This window comes from Littorina saxatilis, linkage group LG2 (genome assembly GCF_037325665.1).
Source record: "Littorina saxatilis isolate snail1 linkage group LG2, US_GU_Lsax_2.0, whole genome shotgun sequence".
Classification (NCBI taxonomy): Eukaryota; Metazoa; Mollusca; class Gastropoda; order Littorinimorpha; family Littorinidae; genus Littorina; species Littorina saxatilis.
This window is the reverse complement of record NC_090246.1, coordinates 34,828,187-34,845,325: the sequence shown is the minus strand read 5'-3', so window position 1 is coordinate 34,845,325 and position 17,139 is coordinate 34,828,187. Positions and strand designations below refer to the sequence as shown.

Here is a 17,139-nt window from a genome sequence, read left to right as displayed (position 1 = left end):
CACCGGGAAAACAGTTACGTCATCAAATATCTATTATGTACCCCGATTGTTCGTTGGGCGAAAAGGTTATTACAGGTCAGCGGCCATGCACCACAGGTGCTGAAAGGTCGTGTGGGTGATTTCCATTCTCACCGCCTCAAATGTCAGGCAATGCGTGTTGGAGAAGAAAAAGAAATGTCATGCAATGCTACATCTGTGACATTCGCCAAATTGAGCAATTTCTCTTTAAATTGCACTTGCGCCTCCTGCACTGGTACCCTAGAATCAGTCTACATACAGCATACAGCATTTTGTTCCCACTGCACGTTACATGCACACAACGGATGTCGTTGCACGTTCTCTATACTTGCGCTTACTTGATACGTGTTGGCCATCGCAGTGCACTTGGGATTTAACAAAGTCCTGCAGACCAGATTACTTTAAAATTACGCATCCTGAATTTCAGGCAGCTCAGCATCTTTACCAAACATGGTTCCTGTCAAATCCTAATTCATAAAATATGCGCAAGGCAAGGGCATCAGGCGATGTTGGCCGGTACGAGCTGGTGCTATGCCAATGCAGACTTCTTAGAACAGCAAGCCCAAATTGCACACACACACACACACACACACACACACACTGTGTGTGTATACACAGTCAGTCACACACATACGGTCAGTCACACGCGCAAACAGTTTCTCTCTCTCTCTCTCACACACACACACACACACACACACAAACACACACTGTGCACAGCCCTCTGTCCCCGTGCCGCTGTTGTCTGATCACCCATGTTGTTGTGGTTGTCTGGATAGCCCAATACCCTTTCAACGACGTCGGTCCCAAAGGCTTAACTCGTATACAGATGTGCACGAGCTGCACGTGGGCGTGACTGACATGTTCCCTTCCACCCGCACCAACCCCCGTTTCCAACGTGATGTTACAGTAGCAGACCGTACCAATACCCTAACCGAGTTTTCGGTTATGGGACAAACCATGGCATAACGCAACTGACAGTGACACCGCATGACGCGAACGAAAATCATAATAAAACGAGTTGACGTAAAACGGTAAATGCAGGGAAGTGTGCCTATACCCAAAAGCCCGGAGCACGTCCACACAACTACAAATTACAATCCATCTCCACCCAACCCACCCTCTCCCAATCGCGGTCTCCTGACAAAATGAGACGAATAACTAGCAAATTTATAGAAGTGGGCGTGAATTCTGTCTGGCCTGGCCCTACCAAAACCACCATCCTCCTCCCTATTCCCTCCCTTACTGCCCCCTCCCCCCCCCTCATTCCTCTCTCTATTTGGGCTTTCTCCGATCAGCCAAGTGGTATCAGTACCAGAGTGATCATCACAGCGGCGTCTTATCGATCAGTGCCGGGTTACGCTGCTCCGATGACACTTATTGCCCGCCGATTAGTCAGCCGCTGCCGGTGTTTCCTCAATTTATTTAGCGCTGGTCCGCTTTCAATGGAATCTGTCCCACTGTTTTTGTATCGTACGTGTCATGCGGCCCTGGCCATCATACCGTATACTAAAAATACCAATATCTGAAGTTGATGCCAGTCTTCATGACATGAGAATATGTCGACAAAATTGTCATAATGCAAACACAGACAAGTCACCCCGCCCTGTCCATTTCCTTTCCGTATTGGAAGTGTCAAAAGCAAGAAAGCTGAAGAATCGACGAAAATAACGGCCTTATGTAAACCCCATAATTATCTAATACTGGCTTCATTGCTTAATCAAATCATGACTGCGCGCATGCACGCACGCACGCACACTCCTGAGAAGCCAACTTTCATTTTCATGTCCCTAAGCACTGACAGTACCGTAAACCACTCAAGACATTGATCCGATTTATTACTCCCATGTCATGTTCGCGAATGAAGCGCACAGGACAGACATGCGCGGAGGATGAAGTACGGTGCTCCGCCACCACTTCGATCAGAACGTCCGTCAACTCGACCAGTCGTAGTCTCACAATGGACAGGTCTACAAGCGGACACAGCCCCCCAAAAGCAGCCAAATAGCAACATTCATCATTTGCCAGCGAAAGAGGGAAACGAAAGCTCTCTTCTCAAGGGCTCCAGTGGCAAAAGTGGCAAGATTCGGTCGTCGAAGTGAAAAGAAAAGGTCAGCCCATCAATTCCCCCCCCCCCCCCCCCCCCCCCCCCATCGGACGGTGTTGGACGTAAAATCAATGGCTCCCTGTTTGCTCCCGCTCTGTTCGTCTGGTTCAGCGGATATTGCATTACTGTGAACGTTTTGGACGCCACATTGTGCAAATTATGTCTATTATGCACGACTATTCATGCAGCACGGAGGGTTGCGAAGCCTCTGGCGTCACCAGCCATCGCCCGTGTAGGTCGTCATTTCTTTTTCCGACAGGGTCTGACATCATGGAGCCATTCGTATTTTGTTGTCACCAGTTCAGGCTAGTTTTACACACACACACACACACACTTCATGCTTGTTTTTTTTCTTCTGCTTCTGCAATCTGATATCAAAATAGCATTAGCAATGTAGCCCGTGTCCGTGCGCGAACGTCAAGTGACTACTGGATGGCGTGGAGATGCGGTGGGATACAATAGGTACAGGAAAACAACACTACTTCAAGTTCAAGTCTTTACAACAATCTCGAACAAAAGCCCTCAACGGTGAACACACGAAGCATGTATTCATTAGTAACAGATTGTCAAAATGCAAAGGCACGGCCACCGGTCCCCAAATCTTGCACACAGAGACGATCGATACAAACACTCGTAAAACGGGGGACCCCACGAGCCCTTTCCCCCTATTGCCATGGAAACGCATCTCTGAAGACTGGGAATGCATCTCGCCAGACCAGCAAATCACAATCCCTTAGGTCCCCCGTACAAACCCAACATGATAGCTCTCATTTCTCACTTGCCAAACTCCGACGCAGTTTCCTCTTAGCCTCATCCCGCGCAAAATATTTGCGAGGATGTGCAAACTACGGCACTATTTTTCTCCATTCTGGCTGCAGTGCACAATTTTTCTCTTGTTCCGGTTTCTTCCGTACACGTATCCAGTCCAGAAACATGAACGCATGACAAGTTTTACTTGTGAAAAGAAGAAGACAATGGAAATCAAATGTTCCTTTTTTATTCTAGATCAAATTTCTTCAAATCGGAGGGGGGTGGGGGGGTCTATCTGAAAAATGTGAAACGGTATTTTTGTGTTTGTTGTTGCAACAAACCTTTGAATCTCTGATGCCTCAGGGAGTTTGCAAACATTTAAAGGCAAGACAAATAAACAGAACTTCAGACACACATTTGCGTTTTTTTAATCTAATTTTCTGTTTGCAACAAAGACACACAAGTGATTATAGGCCTACTATTAAACTAGAGTTCAGGTCAAAAGGGTTAGGTCGATGGCCAGTCTGACACTGATTTAAAACAAGGAAGCGCAAAATAATTCATCAATCACCACGATTCTGACAAACATTGGAAAAGTTACCATTTGGAAATGCTGTCAGTTCCTGATTATTGAAAACACACACTCACACTCACACACAGTCGAGAGAGACAAACAGAGAGAGAGAGAGAGAGAGAGAGAGAGAGAGAGAGAGAGAGAGAGACAGACAGACAGACAGACAGACAGACAGACAGACAGACAGACAGACAGACAGACAGAGTGTTATTTCCGTCTGGTAGCGTCTTCCTTTTGTCACTACCTTGACCTTCCGCTTAACAAATGCACCCCGTAATTTTTACCTGAAGTATTAATCACTCGAGGCACATCGGTAGTATGTTTCTCGTATCTGTTTTCAAAACCGACCGATCTGTGAGTCCGATTCACATAGCCGCATTGCGGTCAGATTTCCTATCGTTTTCAACTGAGCGCGGTCATGGTCCGATAAGAACTCCACTCCTTCGGACAGCGCGATATTTGATAATTTTCTTTTCGTGATAGTGCTGAAGTTTTTGGTCGTTTTTTAGGGTTTTTACATTTTCGTGTGTGTCCTGTTTGAAACAAATGTAATAAAACAATATACGCACACAATGTTGGTGCATAAACTGATATATGTGTGTTTGCACATGATAATTTTGTGTTTTGCAGACAATTATAATGTCCTATTAATTTAAAATGTCTGAAAGCAGTCAAATGTCCTATTGACGCCGAAGAGCTCAGGACATTTGTCCTATAGGTATGAATTTGTAGCAACATCCCTGTGTGACAATCCGAAATATCAGTTGAACACATAATTCCCATTCTGCATAGAAAACAGCCTGTCTGTTCAACTTTGGTGTGAAGCAAAATGGAAAGATGTCCTTCGTGCATGCAAAATCCCAGGTGGATCTGAGCCGGTTATACATGTGATGGAAAGTATTTTTAATATTCAATTAAACCAACAACGGTTGGCTGCCTTTCAGTAGTCTCCCATTATAAGGTACACCCCACACCACCCCTACCTTTTTCACAATCAACTACAAAATCGCTACCAACGGGTGCTGTGCACCACAATGAAAACCTTAGATCCATAACAAACATTGGCACTGTAGTTTTAAGACTGCAATTTTGCCTGAAGTCTCAAAAAGACGGCCCACTGAACAACAACAAAATATAGGAGTAGGTCTAAACTTTGGGGTGCGTGTGCCACACTGACAAATCTGACTTCATCATGGCCTATCCGGTATACAAGATCAGTAACTGGATCCACGTGGTGGTGCTTTTACTCGGGCCCAGGAACATTCTTTAGAAAAAGCAACCGGTCAGGAATTTCACCGGAAAACGTGCAATCTAAAGATTACTCAAGACCATGGGCATGGAGTACTCAAGACCGTCCACTGTTATAACTTGCAGTCTGAAGATTACTCAAGGCCGTCCACTTTTATAACTTGCAGTCTGAAGATTACTTAAGACCGTCCACTTTTATAACTTGCAGTCTGAAGATTACTTAAGACCGTCCACTTTTATAACTTGCAGTCTGAAGATTACTCAAGACCGTCTACTGTTATAACTTGCAGTCTGAAGATTACTCAAGACCGTCCACTGTTATAAACCAACAGCATTTCCCCCCCCCCCCCCCCCCCCAACGTCTGATTATTGATACCTCATGGTGGCCGTGACGGTGGTGATGATGATGACCCTTAGAAGCATCATGCGCGCCATGACTGTGGGAGCCTCGACGAGCATCCCCGTGCACTGGCTCGTGGGAATCGTGCGATCCGCGGGGCTTGTGGTGATGCTCTCTGTGCTCGTGGTGGTGGTGGTGGTGGTGATGATCGTGATGGTGATCGGGGTGGTGCTCGTGATGATGGTGGGGCGGTGGATGGGGGTGGTGGTGATGGGAGTGGGGGCCCTCCATGGGATCGGAGAATGAGTGGCGGTGGCGCTGCTGCTCCAGCACGTACTGGGAAGAGGTGGAGGTGAATATGGTAGTCATGGTTCTAGCGTCGGTCTTTCAGGACGACGTGTAATTTGTCAAATGCTCCTGACCCAACACAAGTCCCAGATTTACAACCGCAAGATTTTATTTTCAGAAAACGCCATGCTTGCACCGTGAAAGTAGTCCGTCGCCATACAATTACAAGGTGCACGAACCAAAACACAATAGAGAACAACAAATTCTGCACGCTCTGCACTTTACCCACAACGACAAAAATCAATGCATACAGGTGTGTGCGTGCAGAGAAGACACGCAGCAAGCATAATTTGAAACAGCCGCCTATAATATGCGCGTCTGTTGCCTAAGCAGGTCCTGCACCTATTTACATTGTCAACAGGTGGTCTGCCTATCAGTCTCAGGATCCACACAAAAACAGCAGAGACGGATCAAAAAGGTGTCTAATCTGGTCACGACCGTACCACTACCACACACTACGATGTAAAACATGAACAGCAAAAGGTTTGATGAGTCAGCTGACACGGTGACACCAATCAATGCGGCGCGTTTTGTGCACGTCAGACACACGAAGTAGAGAGGGAGTCAAACTGGAGCAAACAAGACGAGGCCAAAAGACGCAGCCAAATGAGAATCACAGTCACGTCGTCAGCACCAGCTACAGAAGCAGCAACAGTAGCAGCGGCGAGGATGGTACCTGGCGCCTTGACCAACCTGTGCCCATCACTGTTTGCACAAGCGGTGACTGTGACCCGTGTCGGACCGAGTTGGCTGAAAGACGGTTCCAGAGTGGAGGCGAAGAAAGAATCAGTGCTGCTTGCAGAATCTGCGGCCACTAAGAGGAGGGGACGGAGGAGGCAAAAAGCCAGTGTCCCGCACCGGCCTCCGCGGACATGAATACGTATTGCACCATTAGGTGTGAGTCACTCACATAAGGGTATTAGCATAAAGTCTATCAGCCCCTGACCTGTCACTGTCAGCATGGCCCCGCATTGTAGCGACGCACAAGCGATCAATTTTTGGAGAAGGGAAGAGGGGGGACATGAGGAGGAAACCTGGTCGGTGACCACCCAACAAAATAATCAATAATAAACCCGACTCGATGGCTACAACACCGGGAGAGACATTCGGTCTTTGGCGGAGAACTGAAAGGGATCTTTAAGCTTCCTACCAACCGGTTCGATTTTATGCCAACTCGTACACAACTGAGATTGGGGGATAGAAGTAAAAAGCTAGGGCTGAACTGGAAGTGGGACTGGAGAGGAAGGAAACCTTACCACTCCACGGGGAATTGCAAAGAAGATTGGGGTCTGCCGGAGGATGTCTTCCAAGGAGATAAAAGTCATGTTTGCCACCTTCCCCTATTTCCCATCCAATCATAATGTTCCACAAAGATGTTTTTTACAACCCTTCTCGTAAATATGCTAAAGTAATCAAAGGTGGTTCCAGACTGGATAGTTTCCAGCAAAACTCGGCGTAACCAAGCTTGCAGACTCGTTCTTTTCCACTGCAACTTTCACAACAAAAACCCAAGGAGTCGGAACAAAAAAAAAAAGACACCCCCCCCCCCCCCCCCAAACGTAAGTCGTTATTGCAACACGACCAACAGCAGTAATCAACGCATGCGTCTGAATCAGGTGTTAAAAAGGCATAAGGCACGCACAATTCAGTAATTGTTAATGTGACGACTTTATGTGTAGACAGGAATATACCACACCATGACACCCAACAGTCCAGATGAAGGTTTAGAACTTTGAAGCCTGCTCCCAAATGTCGCAGTTGTTATACTGTTACAAGTTCTGCCGAGTTTATGTGCGTGCGCGGGTGCCCTTCCACACAACATTCCCAACCACTCAATAAGGATCATTCGGTAAATATTGATGCCTGACAGTTAAAGTTAAACTATTAAAAGAAGGCACGTATTTTCTATCTCGAACTTGGAAACTCAGATGGGACACATAACTTCATTGCTTCCGAAACAAAAGTAAAGACTGTCGCTGTAATTGTAAACACCAATCACAGAAAGGCCGTCCCTGGGGACAGACAAAGGGCACACGACAGCAACTTGGAGACTTACTGGAGCACCGACAAGGGCCTTGGCAATCTGAATCGAGAATGTGTACCCCTTCCCTTTACCAATCTCATGAGCCTGTGGCAAAAAAACAAACAACTTCTTTCCACTGCAAAGCCCTTTCCTGTCCAAAGAATCCAGTAAACTGCTAGTGCCCATACTTGAGGGAGGTATTATACTGCAAATCGAGCTTAAGTCAACGACCCTTAGCTCAATTCATCACATTAAGCCTGAGGCAAGCGCTAAGATGAATGATGTAACAACATTCCTTCTGAAAATACAAGTACCTTAAGCCTCTATACCAACACAATAGCATACTCAGCAGTAAAGGTCTGCTCGTCACATGGCAGAATGACCCATTCTTCCCTCTGGATTGCTAACAATCACAGAACGCAGGTAAATTTGCATGGTTAACACTATTCCTTAGACGAGGGAAAACAGTGGAAGTATCCCTGGAAAAGCAAATGTTATTGTTAACTATGGACACTCAGTCTAACCCCAACCTCATATTTTGTCCTCTATGGGAGATGTTTCTCTCTTTCAATTTCATTCACTCTTCTTCATTTGCTGTCCCATTTCTTATTCCTTCTTCTTCATTTTACAGTGAATGCAGGCCTGAAAGTGTCGAGTACAGTGGTCGCCGCTTAACAAAGCCACTTCTGGACCGACGAAAAATGGCTTTAATAAGCGGCGGATTTATAAACCGCGGCGGTCCAGGAATGTACATCATTTTCGAAAAGAAAAAAAAAATCTTCTCTTTTGTTTACGTCACTCAGTCACTTTCTTTCGTCATTTACACTTGTTTGAATCTAAACAAAACTTCACGAAGGATGTTGAACTTTTGTTTTAAATATGTACATGTACGTGTACTTTGATCACTTCGGTACATCAATAATTTCACTGTCACCGTCACGAATCATTACTCGGCAGAGAAGAACGATTTTATGAGTGTTTGTTTGTTGGTCGTCTTCCACAAGATAATGTGAGTTTTAGTCACAAACTACGTGATTTCTCTGAGAAAACTGGCTTTAATAAGCGGCGGGTTGGTTTTATTAACCGGCTTTTTCTAATAATACATAAGATATAGTCATAAATCCGGACCGTCTGAAATCGGCTTTTATAAGCGGCTGGCTCTATTAACCGCGGTTTTATTAAGCAGCGTCCACTGTACTTTACTCGCCATGGCGAGTAGAAACATGTAAATGGCGAGTAGAAATGTAAATCTACTCGCAAAATGCGAGTAAAGTTGCTGAAACAAATGGTTGGTTTGGAGAGTAAAAATAAAAAAATTTGCTCTCTGGTTAGTAAATTATGAGAAGTACTACAAATAGGCCAGTGCCCCATTCTGTGGACTTTTAGCGCTGGTATGCGTACTTGGAGTAGGACCTGTACTGGCAATGCCAGCATGATGCTATGTTATAACCCTACTGCCAGACAAGCATCCATAATAACAATAAAAGTCTCCACATTTATTTTTTTTAAGTTAAAAGAATCACAAACTTACATCTGGTAAAAAATGTTTATATAAAATTTACGACACAATACTGAATAGGCACTTAATAAGGTGCTGTAGCTTAAATTATAATCAGCTCTGACTTCAAAAAACAGTTTATGGTAATGAAGGCTCCAGATCACAGAACATCCTCAACTACCTGTTTATAACTACCTGAATCGAGAGAAAATGTAAGTTTTACGCCCTCACGGCAAGGCCATTAGGGGCATGTTACATGGGAAAACCCGGCTTTGAATCATAATCAGCACATTTATGATGTAACGAGAATCATCTTCACCTCCACTGTGTGTGTTTCATTCAAAAGTTTAACATAAAATCTAAAACTTAATATCAGAAAACTTAAGTTTACCTGATGGGCCCAAGGCATGTTCCCTCTATCACCTGTGCACCACATCCTACTCAACAAGTTAACAAAAACACTCTGCCACCTTCACAGTTACTCTGTCAAGATTCCTATGAACCAGACTCTATGTGCGTACATCATTGTGTGCAACATCTTCGTTCAACAACTTTACGGTCTATTTTTGAACGCACCCTTGTATCTCTTAACTGCTTGTATGAATCACTTGTGGTGTACTGCTATTCAGTATTCTGCCTCAGTACCTGGTGCCAGAAAAAGGAATTAGCTCAAGGGAAAGAACTGCTGTTGACAATCAATACTCAAGGCAGTGTGCTGATCGGTTCTGTCCCATGCATCTGCAGAGCAGGAGGCATTCAGTGATTCACTTCCAGCATTCACATCGGCTCGGAGTGAGAAAATGTATACACCTCTTTGAGTTTAATGATTCCATTGACTTTTGGGAAAAAAACAGACGTGTGACAAAAACTAAACTGAAAACCTAAATGTAACATTTTGTTTAGTCAATAAATAATTAATCATTACAATAACCTACCATTCTTGTTTTTTGATTCTGAATTTTGGAACGTTAGCAGTCTTTTTGGATTTAAACTGAAAATGAATAGAACCGAGTGCAATCTGATTGGCAGAATGGTATGCAAACTTGTGTGTTATGGTTCATTCTTCTGTTCCATTTTTTAATCACCATGTAACAAAGCACCACACAAAATACAGGCCAGCTTGCGGACTCAATGTTTGTGCATACTAATAAGATAAATTACCCTCCCCCTCTCAAATGTTCAACTTCAAGCCTTGGACTTGAACACACACTAAGAACAACATGTAATCACTGTATTTTACCCATCAACCATGGCATAAATTTTGCCAAATGAAGTCAGGACACTGGTAACCTTTAACCTGCTGGTAAGACTAAGACTAAGAGTAAGACTCCCAAAGGCAGAGACTGAGAGAGGGAAAAGGAAAGCCAGGTACACTTGATTACTCAATTAGCCACCAACTAGGCATGGACAGATAAACACAGGGTAAGTCTCTGAGTAATTGTATGGGTATACATACATCAGTGTTTGAGATCCACCAATAAGGGTGCTAGAGGCTGTGAGTGTGAGCTTTACTAATCCTTAGGCCAAAAAAAAAAAATTGTCTGTTTCTGGTCACCCGACCGACCCTAAATTTCGGCGCCGACCCTAAACTTTTTTTTTCCAAACTCAAAAATGTTTTATTTTTTTTGGGTGGTAAAGGACAGGGTGAGAAAATGAACAACAAAAACGTGTGAACACGAAAGTCCGCTGACGATTTGTAAATGTGTTGAGTGTCTTGTCTCTATGTATAGTGAATCCAGTCTCTCTGCGCGATTTTTAAAGTTAGTTTTATTGGTCTACATTTGGGGTAAAAAAAAAAAATAAAAAAAAATAAAAAATAAATAAATCCCTACCTACCGACCCTATTTTTTTTAGCCATGTTACCAGAAACAGACATTTTTTTTTTTTTGGCCTTAGGCTCATTTACCCTAAAGAGATTTCTTTGTCAACTGAACTGTGGTCTGTACTGAGCATTTTATTTACAAATACAGCCTAGCATATTAATCACAGGAAGCAAATTGAACAGTACCTCAAAGGCAGATAGACAGCTAAACCATGTGTCTGTGTGAATGAAACCTCCTTGTTTCCAAACTCAGGGGGGGGGGGGGGGGTCCCTGGTGAGTGTGTGCTGGAGAGGGTCAAACAGAAGCTCTACTGGAAAATACAGGGGTGCAAACTGATAAACAGACCAGGAAAAGAAGACTTCAGTTCAAAGGTTGTATTTTCTAGAACCTTTTCAAAAAAGCAAAGTCTTTTTTACTTTCATTTTCAGGAATCCTGTGTGGTTTCACTTTCAGTCTTTATCTCATGCATCTATGTCACTGCCAGAGTCAAAGTGTGACTCGAAGGTCACGAACGTCTTGAACTCAAAAGGTCGCCCACAGGCTCACAACGCAGACTACATGCATGGAATGTGGACTGAAATAAGCATCTAAAAGTAAAACCATAAGCTCAACAGACAGCAGAAAACAAGAAAGTCTTAAAGCTGAAATGTCTCTTAAAGTTTTATTAATTTTAATCTGAAGCTGAAAAAGTGAGCCTTCCCTTTAGAAATTAGTGGTGCCCCCAATGACAATGTGGAAGAAAAAAGAACTCAGCATAAAGCGACATAATCCTGGTACAAAAACTACAATCCAAATTCCAATGACACCTACATACAGGGATCGTATTTGCTTTTATATATATCACTATCAGCATTACCCAAATGTAGTTCAGTGTCAATGTCAGTAAAAATCCACCAGTTGAATTAGCAAATATGCATGCAGGGACATTCCCCACTGTCTGGCTCATAGTCATCACTTCTGACATGCATGCTAACAATTATAAATTTAAATATAATGTGAATCAATTGGTTACACTGAATCTATGAGACTATGTCTTGCAGTCGCTAAGTCAAACAGGGGTGGTCTCTTGTGAGGAAGAGGCAGGGAGACTGGTACATGTGTGCACACAGACAAGGGGAGATAGGGAGCATCTGCTTGTGTTACACTGATCATCATAGCCTACATATCCACAGATTAGCATGTCTGTCACACCAGTGCCATCAAAATAAACGTTCTAAATATAATAATTAATATGTCTAGTGATTCTACACAAATGCATCATGTATGCAAACAATGTGCATAAGCAATACAGAAAGTAGGTCAGTTTTCCTAATCCTAGCAAAGGTGTTTCTCACTTTCTGTTTGCTGCACAAAGCTACAGAATTTCATCCGGTATGACATTGACAAAGATTTAAATTCAACAAAACATGCCATAGAGTTAAAAAACAAAAACAAAAACAAAAACACACACACATAAAAACTCTTTTCACTCTCAGTTATTCGATGCATTACGGAAAATGCAAAGAAAGCATGAGCTTGGAAGGGGAATAAATGCAATAAAACCTCCAGTCACTGTTCTCAAGAGTTTTAACATTCCCTCAAATTCAAAAACAAGAAGTTGAAGAACCAGAAGAAACAAAACAAAGAAGTGTATAACCCAAACAAGTCTTAGTTTAAAAATAAAAGCGTTGGGGATCATACTTTACTTTACAACTTAGTTCTACTGGGCATACTAAGTGTTCAATACCCAACAGATCCTGCATGCAGTTTTACAGAGTGTCTAGTTGGAAAAAAAGAGGATTTTATGAGGTCATGTCTCAGTAGGGGGTCAAGGGTTATCCTCTACCAAACATTGTGTCAGGATTCGATGAAATCCTCAGTTACTACTGAGTGAGTTTTTAGTATGCCCAGTATAACTAAGAGATTGATGAAAACCTGGCTCATCCTGTATTAACAGATGCTGAGAGTAAACAATTGGAAGGTAGACTTACTCAATGTGAGCTACTCAAAGCTGTGAAAAAATTAAACAACGACAAAAGCCCAAGATCAGATGGGTACACTGCGGAATTCTTCACGTTTTTCTATTCTGATTTAGGACAGGTATGTATCATAACTCTACCTTCTGAATTCATCATTTCATGAGTGATTCTTGCACAGCATATATAAAATAGCTTGATACATAAAGCATCTAGCACAACTTCAAACACATAATATACACACACTAGGTGAAAATAGGGTGCATGCACAGAGAGAGAGAGAGACTGGATGGCCGAGTGGTAACGCACTTGCGCTCGGAAGCGAGAGGTTGCGAGTTCGACCCTGGGTCAGGGCGTTAGCAATTTTCTCCCCCCTTTCCTAACCTAGGTGGTGGGTTCAAGTGCTAGTCTTTTGGATGAGACGAAACCGAGGTCCCTTCGTGTACACTACATTGGGGTGTGCACGTTAAAGATCCCACGATTGACAAAAGGGTCTTTCCTGGCAAAATTGTATAGGCATAGATAAAAATGTCCACCAAAATACCCGTGTGACTTGGAATAATAGGCCGTGAAAAGTAGGATATGCGCCAAAATGGCTGCGATCTGCTGGCCGATGTGAATGCGTGATGTATTGTGTACAAAAAATTCCATCTCACACGGCATAAATAAATCCCTGCGCCTTGAATATGTGCGCGATATAAATTGCATAAACTAAGAATAAAAAAATAAAAAAATAAATCCCTGCGCTTAGAACTGTACCCACGGAATACGCGCGATATAAGCCTCATATTGATTGATTGATTGATACAGGTACATGTATACTACATGCAGGGATGGAGCTAATATTTTTTCAAACCGGTACACAAACTTTTATGATGAAAACTATTCAGAAAAAAAGATAGGCTGGTCATTGGAAACAGTAAGAGTCCTGGTTTTGTTGTTTTATCAGCGAAAAAAACTAGTTCTAAAAATCAACCGGTAGGTTATACCGGCAGCCAATTATTTTCCGGTATTTTCTCATTTCAACCGGTAAAATACCGGTAATTACCGGTTAACGCCTATTCTGTACATGTGTACATGTATGCAGCTGCCACAAGAGCGTGCAGGTGTAGCAGAATGTAGGTGTGTATAATTTGTACCCTAGCAGTGTGCCAGACCAGGTGTGTATGAGTAAACCTGTCTGGCTGCAGGCTCCGAGTAATTCTTCCTCTGCCCACGCTGGGGCTAACTAGACTTTAGGGAGGATGTGCCCCCCTGCATGCCTCATGTAACTGAAGAGCTTACAACTCTGCTTTAGCTTCTCCCACCCATGGCACCAGCTGCCAGGAGTGTGTTTAGTGCTGTTATTTTTAGCCTCGGAGAACTCAATTAAAAAAATCTACTCTTTACACACCCTGGAACGAGATAAGGACAGACGTTGAAAAACTAGGTGAAAATAGGGTGCATGCACAGAGAGAGAGAGAGAGAGAGAGAGAGAGAGAGAGGAAAGAAGGAGGATGAGGGAGAGAAAGAGAGAGAGAGGGGGGACGCGGGGACGGGTGAGCTTGAAAGTGGATAAACAAGTTTTTGAATTCATCCGAGATCCACACAGCGTGACACTCGATGGTTTGCAAAGATATGTCGCTTATCATTATGATATATACGGTCAGCCGCATGCAACAAGAGCAACACGCCCCGCCGCCAACGATACAACAACAGGTCTAAATGTCCCGATCACTTCCGTGTGATGTCACACTTTGTAAGCATAGCCTGGATTAGTAACTACGCATATATGATGACCGCAACAAAAGACAATAGACTCTGACTGTAATCACTGGCTTCTTCTGTACTGTTTAATAAAGTGCGTAGCGTTTCAGACCTATAGTTTGAGAGTATGCGACGAGTTACACAACTAACCGCAATATTAGACACTTTGACTTTGAGCTCTTTCCCAGGGACTGTCCTACGGCTGAAAGAAAGGCCGTCTGCAACTAAGAGTGCACATTAAAATGACATGGTTCGGACAAAGGTCATTGCGTACCATCTCCACACAAATCGAAGACCTTTTGGTCAGACAGGTCAGACAAAACAAGTAACGTGACAAAGCTTTACATGGGCATGCACGACACGCACTAACAAACGAAAGTTCGAGTTTCAGTCGTGGGACAAATGACGAAACATGGATGACAACTCTGACAATGACATGACTTTACCTCACTCCCGGCCATGTCGTTCCCCTTCCCGTCCGTCCCACTCATTCTTTCATCCAGTCCCGACACAATCGGGAGTCGAAATTGGAACTGGACAATTGATTACTGTGTTGCGAAAGGTATTCCAGCCTCGGGCAAAGTAAAACACCGGTAATTTCCCACTGCACTCGGACAGAATGAAGCCGGTGGCCGTAGTTTTGAAACTGCTCAGCGCTCTCTCGATCAATGGCGGCGGCCGACTCCACTTCTGAAGGGGTGGCAGCATAAAGGCTGGAGTTTCCGAGCCAGGTGTTTCGCCGGTATTGCGGAGTTTTCAGTGAACACTGAAACATTCAAAATGTGTGTGCATTCTTAAACTACTTTCTTATCGTATTTAGAAGTAAATAAGTATTTCACATTTCAATCCAAATCAATTATTTGTGTATTGCAAACCCATCCGCACACAGGCATATGCTGCTATCCCCCAAAACAATCAAAGATTGGGCATGATCGATGTACACACACTGTGGCGCGCAGTCTGCGCCTCAACGCACGCGCTGTCTATGACTTTGTTGTGTACAAAAATTGTCCGTGCTAAAGTGACTCATACGCTTTTTGTTTATTGTTTGTCTTGTTGCTTTTCTTTTTAGGTTAAATGTACAACTTTGCTTTTCATTTGCCGGTTTGCCAGTACGTTGATATTGTGCTGCAGAGTCGACCTGAATCGAAAGTCGGATACTCGATTGTAATCGGCACTGTAAATGGAGTACAATGAGACAATACAACGTTTCGAGTCAGTGTGCTCAGTGTGATGAAAGTTGATTTAGATTAATCAGAAAATTAATTACCACAGTGTGACTGTGACGTGACTGGCTCGAACGTTCATGACACCCAATCAGTCTTATGACGTGACTGACATTGTAGTACAAAATAACCTTTTAGCCCAGCATGGTAGCTATTCGAGATGGATTCAAAGTGTGATAGCGTCAGCTATACTTTACGATATGTTTGCAGCGTTTAAGTTGAGAAACTCTAACAAATTATCTAAAAGCAGTTCGGTGTTCGTCGCGTACCTAGTCTGACTGTCTCGACTATGTAGCGTTCATTTTGTGGTCAAGACTGATGAGGGAGGACGCACTGACCGCGCTGGTCCAGCTGGCAGCTTTCAAAGCCCCTCTCAATCCGTCTTCCCTCCTCTCTCGCACAGGCGCTTGATGTTTAATCGTGACAAGATGTCCAGGGTCAGTGAGGCATGCCGCGTTTGGTTTACCGTACGTTGTCCCTCTCGAGTGCACTGATAAATGGGTTTTTTAAACGCCATCACTGTTAAACCATTGCTAGATGTCGAATCCTAAAAATTGAGCCCCTCTGCATAGGCGCTTGATGTTTAATCCTAACAAGGTGACCAGCGGCTTGGCCAGTGATACATGCTTTGGTGTATACCTTTGTTCTTCAATCTTGAAGCTTTGCATCTATAGGCGCTTGATGTTTAATCAGTCCTAACAAGATGTCCGGCCTTAGCCAGTGAGAAATGCTTTGGTAGTACCGTTGTCCATCTCAAGTGCACTGTATAGGCGCTTGATCTTTATAAAAATCCTGGACCAGTCAGAGACACATTGGTTTACCTTTGTTGTTGTTGTTTGTGTGTGTGTGTGTTTTCTAGGCCCCAGCCACAACGTAAATGAGCCGGGAGCCGCGTTGGAGTAAAACACTCCTGTTTTCTTGAAAGCTGCAGTCAACAAACTGATCTATTAGATTATATGTTATCAAATTCTTGCAGTAGGTCAGTTTTTCAAGTTTTTTCAAGTTTTTTTATTAGTCCATAACCCCTGGGGGCATTTTGAACAATAAATACAATCAATACAATCATGATATATGCTAATATAATAAATAAATAAAAATGAAAAAGATTATGAAAAACTGTTACAGATTCTATTAATAAAGTCCAAAATATTCTTTAGCAATTTCTTTTTGTTAGTAGCAAACAACTTTTTAAATTTAAGTGCATTAGGTTTTTTCCAATAGTAAGGTGGTAACAACTCAGCTCTTTCTTCTTTGAAAAAATCACAGACAAATAAATAATGGAATTCATCACCTATGTCTTGTGATACACATTTGGTGCAAGTTCTTTCTGACCTCGGGATGTTAAGGTAACGTTCTTTCTGTACAGGCAAATTGTTGTTTAATGTTCTGAACTTCATCATTGCAACACATTGCTGATATGGCAGGTGTGTGACATAGTCTTCACATGCAAAAATATCTTTAAACATTCGATAATTCCAAAACATAT

The 17,139-nt window shown here is 43.1% G+C and overlaps 1 protein-coding gene across 1 annotated transcript in view; it reads right to left on the bottom strand.

The window, feature by feature from the left end:
- Positions 1–15,197, bottom strand: part of LOC138952780 (uncharacterized) — a 219,007-nt gene extending 203,810 nt beyond the window's left edge. Inside the window, exon 1 of the mRNA XM_070324514.1 lies at positions 14,874–15,197. Within this exon, the coding sequence (XP_070180615.1) occupies positions 14,874–14,918 (45 nt within the window). The 5' untranslated portion in view covers positions 14,919–15,197. The remainder of the gene's footprint in view (positions 1–14,873) is intronic.
- Positions 15,198–17,139: the final 1,942 nt, after the last annotated feature.